The sequence below is a fragment of the Plectropomus leopardus genome, unplaced genomic scaffold (assembly GCF_008729295.1).
Source record: "Plectropomus leopardus isolate mb unplaced genomic scaffold, YSFRI_Pleo_2.0 unplaced_scaffold1168, whole genome shotgun sequence".
NCBI classification, from domain to species: domain Eukaryota; kingdom Metazoa; phylum Chordata; class Actinopteri; order Perciformes; family Serranidae; genus Plectropomus; species Plectropomus leopardus.
In genome coordinates this window covers 1-11028 of record NW_024612372.1, presented here as the reverse complement: position 1 = coordinate 11028, position 11028 = coordinate 1, and the positions used below count along the sequence as shown (strand labels likewise).

At 38.3% G+C, this 11028-nt stretch overlaps 1 protein-coding gene across 1 annotated transcript; it reads left to right on the top strand.

Annotated features, from left to right (window-relative positions):
* Positions 1-306: 306 nt before the first annotated feature.
* LOC121963551 (transmembrane protein 184C-like) lies at positions 307-8117 on the top strand. The gene is given in 12 exon segments (XM_042513836.1): positions 307-523; positions 1461-1591; positions 1935-1971; positions 2699-2904; positions 2983-3057; positions 3855-3948; positions 4256-4368; positions 5296-5395; positions 6268-6345; positions 6928-6974; positions 6976-7019; positions 7489-8117. Coding segments are annotated over 12 exon segments (1326 nt in total). The 5' UTR covers positions 307-406; the 3' UTR covers positions 7773-8117.
* Positions 8118-11028: the final 2911 nt, after the last annotated feature.

The window sequence follows — 11028 nt, the reverse complement described above, 5'->3', positions numbered from 1 at the left end:
GAAAACAATGAGCAACATTACATTTTACAGCTTTTGATGTAGCTAACTGTAATTTAGCTAACTACTAGCTAGCTAACTGCTAGTTAGCAAACTCAGCATTTGCTAGCTTCTGAAGTAGTTAGCTAACGTTAACTTTTCAAAAGATCATTTTAAATGTATTTATTTCTTTTTCGTTGAATTTTTATTCTATTTAGTTAGCTGGGTTGTGCTAACACTATCGCACATTTTGTGTTTTTGTTCGTTTTTTTAGACTCGTTATTAATTTGTAGTGTTTTATTTTATGAGTTTATAATATAGTCAGGTAGATGTACCTGTCTCCCTCTCATCACCTGACTGGTTGTCCTCCAGGTGTGGCTCAGAGGTTTTGGGTGCACCTGTAGTCGTCGCCGAGGGTGAAGCAGCCGTCATGCCGTGTTCGTGTGCCGAGTGGCGGAGGTGGATCCGTCCGCTGGTTCTGGTTCTGTACGCTCTGCTGCTGGTGGCCGTGCTGCCGCTCTGCATCTGGGAGCTGAAGAAGGACAAAGTAAACTTTACGTCTTTATGGACTCTAAACTCAGCAGCTGTCCGCATCTGGACCTGCAGCTGAGGCCGGACTTTAGACCGGGGACACAAAACTCGCTTTGTTTGGGGGACACTTTGGCGAAATGACAGGAGGCCAATCACAGCAGCTCTATACATGTTTATATGGTTTTTTGGGATGTCTGACAGATTTTAGGACGTTTCTAGCATGTTTGGACTTTTCTCAGATTTCAGGTCTAGTTTTGGATTTAAGGATGTTTCTTGGATTTTAGGACATTTGTCAGATTTTAGGACATTTCTGGGATTTTAAGAAATTTCATTGGATTTTAGGACATCTTTAGGATTTTAGGACTTTTCTGGGGTTTTAGGATGTTTCAAGAATTTTAGGATTTAGGATTTAGAATTTGTCAGACTTTAGGACATTTCTGGGATTTTAGGACATTTCATTAAATTTTAGGACCTTTTTAGGATTTTAGAACATTTCTAGGATTATAAGACATTTGTCAGATTTTAGGACATTTTGGGGATTTTAGGACATTTCATTGGATTTTAAGACTTTTCTCTGGTTTTAGGATTTTTCTAAGATTTGAGGACAGTTCTAGGATTTTAGGACATTTCATTGGATTTAAGGACATTTTAAGGACTCTAGGACAATTCTTGGATTTTAGGACATTTCCCAGATCCAGTTTTTAGGATTTTATGACATTTCTAACACATTAGGACATATCTTGGATTTTTGGACGTTTCATTAGATTTTAGGACATTTCTATGGTTGTGGGACGTTTGATTAGATTTTAGTTAATTTCTCTGATTGTGTTTTATTTTGCTCGTGAAGTTTCTGTCATTGCGATGCCAGATACTGATGCTGAAGCTGCAGTTCACAAATGCAAACAAAACTACGATAAAAACGTCAGCAGTAATGTGTCTCTTTGTCCGTGCAGGTCGGGACTCACAGTAAAGCCTGGTTCATAGCCGGCGTCTTCGTCTTCCTGACCATCCCGATCTCACTGTGGGGGATCCTGCAGCACATCGTGCACTACACCCAGCCGGAGCTGCAGAGGCCCATCATCAGGTCGACACACACACGTCTGTAATCTCACCTGACGAACAGCGTGCAGGATTTAGAGACATTTCACAGAGAGGATTGCAGATTGTAACCAGCTGAAACTTCTCCCAGTTTTTACTGGGAGCTGAATTTCTCTCCGAACAATCAGACCAGGTGATTTAAACCAGTTTAAAGAGCAGTTTCGTGTTAAAAGTCAGCGTTAGGAAAACATAGCGGCTGCTAAACTCGCCGGTCGAAGTGAAAATGCAAAAAATGTGAATTTTCCCATCAAGAGCCGACGATTGGTCTGTTCATTACACACTCAAAAAACACAATAGTTTGATGAAAATGTTCTGCGTCTCTCCTCCAGGATACTATGGATGGTGCCGATCTACAGTTTGGACAGTGTGAGTCATCAACACACACACACACACACACACACACACAGATGAAGTGACAGTGGTCCGTCTGCTCTATTACATTACTACATCATGTTGCCATGGCAACAGGCCTTAATTGGAGGCGGTGGGACAGCGTCACAAGACCAGGGGTCACGTTAAAAACACGTACACACAGTTTAACCCTTTGTGTCTGTATCACACAGACTGAGTCTTTAGTCATTGGCTGCGGTTTTAAGTGCACACCAATTTTTCAGATTTTTCTGATAATGACATTATTCTGAATTTAATACGATCATATGAAACAGCATATTCCATTAAAATGTTCCAAATCAGGCTGATTTCCAAACTTGCATTTCCTGATGAAGTCATGTAGGATTTGCTGGTTTTATTGTGAAACTCGGAGTATTATTTCTGCGGCCGATTCAGAAAACGCATCTCATTTGGGGGATTTTACCGCAGTTTGTGTCACACGGCCTTTTTTCTGTTTACGGTCGGCTCTGTGCGTCGTCATGGATACGCACCTGCTATAAAGTTTATAAAAGACGTGGGCATCAGCAGTTTTGTGATTATGCGTAAATATCGAAGCAGCGACCTTTTAAAATGGTAGAAAAAAATCAGATTTGGATACAAAAACACAAAATTTTCACACATGTGAACATAATAATTGTCTCATCATCGTGTCTGTCTTTATAAACTGAATCCTCCGCATGTCTCTCCTGTCCCGTCCTCCCAGTGGCTGGCTCTGCGGTATCCCAGTCTGGCGATCTACGTGGACACGTGCAGAGAGTGCTACGAGGCTTACGTCATCTACAACTTCCTGGTGTTCCTGCTGAGCTTCCTCAGTAACCAGTATCCCAGTCTGGTGCTGATGCTGGAGGTGCAGCAGCAGCAGCCTCACCTGCCCCCCCTCTGCTGCTGCCCGCCGTGGCCCATGGGAGAGTAAGACGGGGGGGGGGTCACTACATACGTGACGGAGCAGCGGCTGCATGTTAAACTGTCTCTCTGTGTGCCTGTCAGGGTGCTGCTGTTCAGATGTAAACTGGGAGTCCTCCAGTACACTGTGGTCAGACCAGTAACCACGGTGATAGCACTGTAAGTTCACCACTGTAACCGCGGAATAATAATTAATGGTGTAATTTGGCCTGTGGGTTTAGAAGGCATGTTTTCTTTAAAATCTAAAAAAAAACACAATTTTTTTAGGAAACTTTTTTAAAATCAAAATTAAAAAAAAAATTAGAGAAAAAAAAATCACCAAAAATTATCAAAGAAAAACATGGCCAAAAATATTTAGAGAAAAAAAAAACACTAAACATTTATTGTGGAAAAAAACTTAAAAATCTCAAAAAAAAATTGAAGAAAAAAAATCTCCAAAATTTATATATAAGAAAAAAAATCTCCAAAAACTATTAAAGAAAATTAAATCACAAAAATTTTTCAAGGAAAAAAATCATTAAAATTTCTCAAAGAAAAAAAAGCCAAAAACCCAACAAAAACTTAAATTGGAAAGAAAATAGTCAATCAGGGGTAAAAAAAAAAAAACAAAACAAAAAAAACAAGATACAGCCATTAAAGTTGGATGCCCCTCCCCTAAAGCCAAAATAAAAAACAAGAGTCTCTCCCCAGTGCTTGAAAAAATATTTAACATGCTTCCTCCTTTTTGCACCCCCCCCACCCCATAAATAACCAACAGTCCCTTTAAAATAAAAATACTGACTATTTTTTCAACTTTAGTCAATAAACATTTTATGATAGCAGTTGATAAGTATTCTGTTTCTTTCATTTTTAATTACGAACAATTACTCATATTTTTAACATTATAATTCATAATTAAAGTTAAAACAAAGCTTTATATCTAATTTTCAAATGTTATTTCATGTTTCGGTGTGCAGGATCTGTCAGCTCTGTGGAGTTTATGATGAAGCAAACTTCAGCTTCAGAAACGCCTGGTCCTACCTGGTCATCATCAACAACATTTCACAGCTGGTAAAAACACACCGCATGCCGCCGTCCTCACACTCAGTGTTTGTCTTTTTAAAAAACGCCGCAGTTAAAGAAGTATTTCACTGCTGAAGAAAGTTTTCTTTAAATAAAACTGGTCCGTTTCTGCAGCAGAAAGATGCAAACAAATTGAAATTGATGCAACTTGACCTCAGAAAACAGAGAAAAACTCAAGAGGTAGAAAACCTACAACTACCAGAATGCACTGCGCCGCACCGGACCAATAAACACTGAGATAAAACACACATGTTGTTCTCTGGTGTCAAGCGTACCTCTGCGTCTCTGTGTCCAGTTTGCGATGTACTGTCTGGTGCTGCTGTACCGAGCTCTCCGGGAGGAGCTGACTCCCATCAGGCCCGTGGGGAAGTTCCTCTGCGTCAAACTGGTCGTGTTCGTCTCCTTCTGGTAAGAAAGTTACGATAAAGAGAGAGAGAGTAAAGATGATGTCATTGTAAATCGCAAACTCAGGAAATATGAGATTCAGCTAACAGAGAATTTAACTTTTTGAAACCAGAGCGAGGTGGCTGATTTTTTTTTTCAAAAACGTGACGAAAGCAATGAAAGAAGAACTGACCCAAAAATCAGCAAAATCAACAAAAAATACCCCAAAATTTTAAAAAAAAGATGAAAAAGAGAGTTTAAATAAAGAAGGAAATTACCTGTAAGAGTTTTTTCTTGTTTTTTCCCATGACAATTTTCCCTAGCTTATAAACACCCAAACATTTTAATTTCTTTAAAAAAATAAATAAATAAGAGAGTGACAGAAATAAAAAGAATGAATGACCTGGAAAAAGTGCTTAAAAACTATAATAATTCTGCAACATATTTTTAAATATGTAATTTGGATAATTAGATTTTTTTTTTTTTACCTCGCTTCTTTCTCTTTTTTCCTCTAACCTAAAAAAATCTCAGTCTATTAATTTCTTGAAATGAAAAAAAATAATAATAAAAGAAATAAAGACAAGAGAGAGAGAATTAGAAAGGGGAATGACCTACTATAATAATTCTGTAACATTTTAAATGTTATTTTAAATATGTAATTATGATATTGAGAAATATAGTTTTTCCTTAGAAATATTTCCTAGAAATTTTTCAAAAATAATTTTCTAAATACACACATTTCTTGGAATTTGTGGAACATTTCTTATCAAGTTACTCATTTCTTTTTTAGGCTCGTTTTTTAAAAGAAACTGAGCCAATTTAGCCAAAGCAGCACGAGTAAAGCGACGTCACTCCAGGCTTTAAAGGGTTAATCAGCCATCGATCATGTCAATAATTGGGGAAAGTTTTGCAGCCTTAGTGCTGATATTTTCATTGTCCTCGTCTCTTCAGGCAGGCCGTTTTAATCGCGTTCCTGGTGAAGGTCGGTGTGATCTCGGACAAACACACCTGGGACTGGGACAGCGTGGAGGCCGTGGCCACCGGACTGCAGGTACGCACACGTTCATTAACGAAAAAAACAACTTCCTAAATCGCAGTCATGTGACCTTTGACATCAGACTTTAGGATCTGAGTCTTGCATAATCAGCAACATCTCCACTTCTCCTAACTTTTAAATTTATTTTTATTTTTCAATTATTTTTTATTTTTATTTGCTTTTTTTTTTTAATTTACTTTGGGTTTTTTATTTCCATAGTAACGCTTTGAAACCTGAGCAAATTGTTTTGATTTCTTTCAAAAACATAGAGGGGAGGCAACAAGCTGCTTAACAAGACATGGCCCAAAAACCCGAGCAAAAAGATGCATGAAAAAAAGAAAAACAAACAAGAAAATTACCGAAACAATTCTGAAAATAAAACAGATGTGTGTATTTGTTTAGTATATATGTTATTATATTTTTTTCTGTAACAAATGTAACTTTATGGATTATTTTTTATGATCCTCTTCTCTTTTTTAAAAACATTTCTTACCAAGTTGGCCATTGCCTTTTTTTCTCTTACATTTTCAAAAGAAAACTCATATCGTTTTAAATCATATTGTTGTAAGTGTCTGATTTTATTATGGCAGTCTGTCTGTTTCTGTTCCAACCATTTAAAGCTTTTTGCAACAAAGTGTGTTATTAATTATTTTTTGCAGAGTTAGCGCAGTTTCTCGAACCATTTATTCGACGTTCTCGTAGACATTTTAAAGTCACGTCTGAGGAACCGTCTGTTCTCTTTTCCCGTGAAAGTCTGAAAGTCTACAGAAGCCAAAAAAAGAAAAATTTGGCTTCTGATGAGGAAGAATCAGGATACTGACACTGAAAAAGTGTCGATATTTGATTAAAACCTGATTATAAAAGAAGCGAATGTTTGATATTTACAGGACTTCATCATCTGCATAGAGATGTTCCTGGCTGCCATCGCTCACCACTACACCTTCACCTACAAACCATACGTACAGGTACACATCCATCTACCCAACTATCTACCTATCTATCCATCTATCATCTATCTGTCCATCTATCCATCTATCTATCTACCTATCTATCTATCTATCTATCCATCCATCTATCCATCTATCTATCTATCCATCTATCCATCTATCCATCTATCTGTCCATCTATCTATCTATCTATCTATCCATCTATCCATCTTTCTATCCATCTATCATCCATCTATCCATCTATCCAGCTACCCAACTATCTACCTACCGAACTATCCACTTAACTATCTATCCATCTATCTATCCATCTATCATCTATCTATCTATCTATCTATCTATCATCTATCTATCCATCTATCATCTATCTATCTATCTATCATCTATCTATCCATCTATCCATCTATCTACCTACCGAACTATCTACTTAACTATCTATCTATCCATCTAACTATCTATCCATCTATCATCTATCTATCTATCATCTATCTACCGAACTATCTACTTAACTATCTATCCATCTATCTATCCATCTATCCATCTATCCATCTATCCATCTATCCATCTATCCATCTATCTATCGTAATATCTATTTTCCTACAGAACTAAGAGGAGGGTTCGTGTTTCGACAATTTTCTGGCCATGTGGGATCTCTGACACCAGAGCTGATGTCACAGAGCAGGTCCGTCACGCTGGTGAGTGTCTCAGTCTGATTATTGATTATTGATCCTGTTTTTTTATGTATTTGTCTGCCTGTGTTATTAATATCATAACTGTTTGTATTATTATTATTATTATAATAAGAAACCCTTTTTTCTTATTTTTCACGTTTTTATTTCATTCTTGTTCATCTTAATCGACAGTGAATGTATTAATTTATCTCCAATCAACTTTAATTTACGTAAAAATGAAAAAATGACTCACCGTGTTACGTTGAAACGTCCGCAGTAAACAAAGAATCTAAAAACAGACACAATTTTTAAATTAGAGAACAAACGCAAAAAAACAAGTAAAACAACAAAACACAAAGCAAGACCTGACTTTAGAAATGATTAGTAATTATAATAATTCTGTGAAATATTTCTAAATGTATAATTATTATATTAAAAATAAAACATATGTACACGTAAACGTAACTACCATCATAAATCTCTGCGCCGGCAGGTCGTACCTTCCTCGGTCGTCCTAATAAGATGTACTTCGGCGCAGCGGCTCGGCCCGAACACACCGAGCACACCGGCCTCCTCACGGCGTCCTCGCAGGACACCATCGCCGCGGCGGCCACGTCCATGCCCTCCTCCCCGTCCTCCAGCGGGCGCTACCAAGGCCTCGGCCACACCCCCGCCCCGCACTCCATCTCCGCCCCCGCGGGGTTCACCTCCTCGTCCTGGGACGACGACAGCGACGACTCGCCTCCTGAGGCGGGCCACACCACAGGAAGCACGTAGCCAGGGGCGGGAACTTCGTCTCCACGTGTCCTCGTGGCTACGAACAAAGAAACTCAGAGAATAAACACTTTTGTCCACAGATGGCGTGAAAAAGAAGCCAAATGTCAGTTTCACAGAAAGACGCAGAGGAGTGTGAGTGACGTCAAAGCCATGTTTGTTGGTGGAGTATTTTTAACATAATCAGCCAGTTTGAAATGTTCGATCTGTATTTCGATGTGTGAGGATTTCGATAATCGTGTCTGCAGAGAGCAAAACAGGCCGGATGTTTTCATCAGACTGTTTCTGGTTTAACTCTCACGGTGCTGAAGTGCCCTCGAGCTCAGTTTGACCGTTTGATCTGACGCATAATAAATTAACATGTCATATACGAACGTCACAAACTGCGTTTCTATTCTGAGTCTGATCTAATTCTCACAAAAATTTAGGAGAAGTCTTTAACAGCAGCCCTCGAGGGAGGACGAGAGGACCGACAGACCAATTAATGTGACCGCCACGGGCTTCTGAAGAGGCGTTTTCAGACATGAACTGAAACTTTTTTTTTTAATTCTTATGCTTATTTTTTTTATATTATTCAAAGCACTTTTTTCATCAAACCACTAAGAAGCGATCTAATTTTCTTCAGCGTGCTAAAATAAGTTGAGAGGAAACAGTGATTCACAGCTACAGCCGGTTAAAACATACCACCACGTTTCTCCACTAGGTATCGTTATTGCACCGTTAAAATCCCCCAAAGTCTCCAACTGGTTGAACTGGTGGAGAGCGAGACATCGATAATAACACAAGCAATGATTATTAGTGCTTTTTTCTTTTAGATAATTAATTTATAATTCATAATTGATTTTAAAAAAGTTTCAAAGTAAATTACATAACAAGTCCATGTAATCGTGACAGACAGCAATGCTTCAAATAAATCATAACAATAATGATAATAATAAACAGTATTTCTATATCTTCTCTAAATCAGTTACAAATATAGTATATGACAAGATAAAATGCTGAAGGACAATTTTGTGTCAGATTGCTCGAAAAATACAGCAGAACAATACAATACAACAATACAACCAGAGAGCATCAAATAAGTTTTATTTATTTTAAGTTAAGTAAAATAAAAAGTGTTGAATCAGTGTTTAAAAGTAACAAGTAATAATGCACAAAAAATTTAAATTGTATGTAAAAATAAGTGCTACTGCACATGGTAAGTAATATACTTACAATGCAATAAAAGTACACACAAACATACTTGCATGTACCTATATACAAATATAGAAAATGCTTTAAAAAAGAAAAAAAAGACAGAAGCAACAGTCTTCTCAGCCTGGACTTGTCCACTGCTCTGCTCACATTTTGGACATCGTGAATCCACAAAAGTGCTGCAGAGATAAAAGCTAAACTTGAACCGTATGAAGACGTCGTCGCCTCGAAAGCTCCACTTTTATATCAAGGTGCGATTTAGTTTGTCCAACCGTCCTCTGACTGAGTCCATCCCATGTGTGATTCCTCCAGCGTTTGACTGACGAACAAACATTTATCGCCTTAATGCATCGACCATTTATTGCTGATCAAGTTGGTCCATTTGTAGCTGGACAGCAGGTCCGCGGGGTGGGTTGGTTGGTGGGTTGATTTGGACGGCATCAAACTGCTGGAGGGACAATCAACATGTTTAATAATAATAACAATGATAATGATATGAGCTGTCTCCTAATAAGTCTGATATTCTGCTAGTCTGGAAATCAAGAAAAAGCCACTTTGTTCTGACTTACTTCTCGGTTTTCACACACTCGCTTCAGTAAATATCCAATGACTCCCAGAGTCACGAGGACACAGACGCCTACAGGCCAAATCCAGAGTCCCTGATCGGGCTGAACACCTGATGTGAAAAAAAGCACACAGACAAAAGTGCAACAACAACAAAAATTACATTTCTGACATCACAGAGAGAGAAAAATGGCACTGTTGGGTATCAGTGCCAAATTCTGGGTACTGGTTCAGTGTGAACTGTTTTCCTCACAGAGTTTGAACGTTTTCTCACCTTTACCGTCCAAATCGGTTGTTGAATCCGGAGCTTTGGTAGTCAGAGGCTTCAGCGGGGGCTCTGTCAAAAACACAAAAAACACAATATTAAAAAGAAACAAATATAACTGAACATATCATACTTTAATAATAATAAATATATATTTATCTTACCAACAACTAGCTGTAAACGTGCAGCAGTTAATAACTCCGGGATGTCACACCTGTACCATCCTTTATCCGAGAGTTTCACCTCCCTGATCTGGAGAGAAATGTTGCCGTGTCTCAGCTCGTCTTTGAGCAGCGTCGTCCTCCCCGCGTACGATGACATCTTCATGTTCTCTTCATCCTGGTTGTCATGGTAACAGTGGACATACCTGTAGTTGCTCAGTGCATCTGTGGGGTCAGGCCGGATGTCGGATTTCCACCACCTCACCGTCATGTTCTGCACGTTGACCCTCGGCTCCACGTGAAACGACAGGATGACATCATCACCCAGAGCGGCCACGATTGGCTGAGATGAACTGATGGCCCGAGGCCGACCTGGAAAACAGAGACAAATAATCCTGTAAATTCACGTCAAACTTCCAGGATCAATAACTGTGTCAGCAGTGCTAGTAAGGAAGCTTATAGGTCTGACATTTTAGAATAACACTTATTCCTGCACTGATTAATCACTGGGTTTAGAAACATAACAAGTCCCAAAAGACCAAACCGATTCCTTTAATTTGCTTATTTTAAATAAACTACAGTCCGAAATCCAAAGATAAGCAACTGCATATCAAACTGTGCCTTTCAAACTGACAAATTATAGAAATAAACTCAAATGTGTGCAGTTTAAATGTTCTGCTGCCTGCAGATAAACTACTGCTCCCAGCAGGTATTATCCATTTACTGTATGTATATGTATTATATTTTGTATGTATATGTATATATTTATTGTATATATATGTATTATATTGTAGTAGTCTTTGCACGTGTTGTTTTCTGCTCTGCTCAGTGTTGTTACATGACAGTAAACACTGGGGATTTTTCACACTCACACTCACGGTCAAGCATGAGCCATGACAGTTACACGGCTCTGAACGGAGGAGAAGAGTAACTAATTACATGTAATTAAAGTACAAAATAAATGTGGGCTCTGTTCTTATTACTAAGAGCAACTGAGAGAAAATGTAATTAAAAGACAGAATCAAATATGGAGAGAATTACACCAACAAACCAAAGTTTACTCATGTTACTCTGC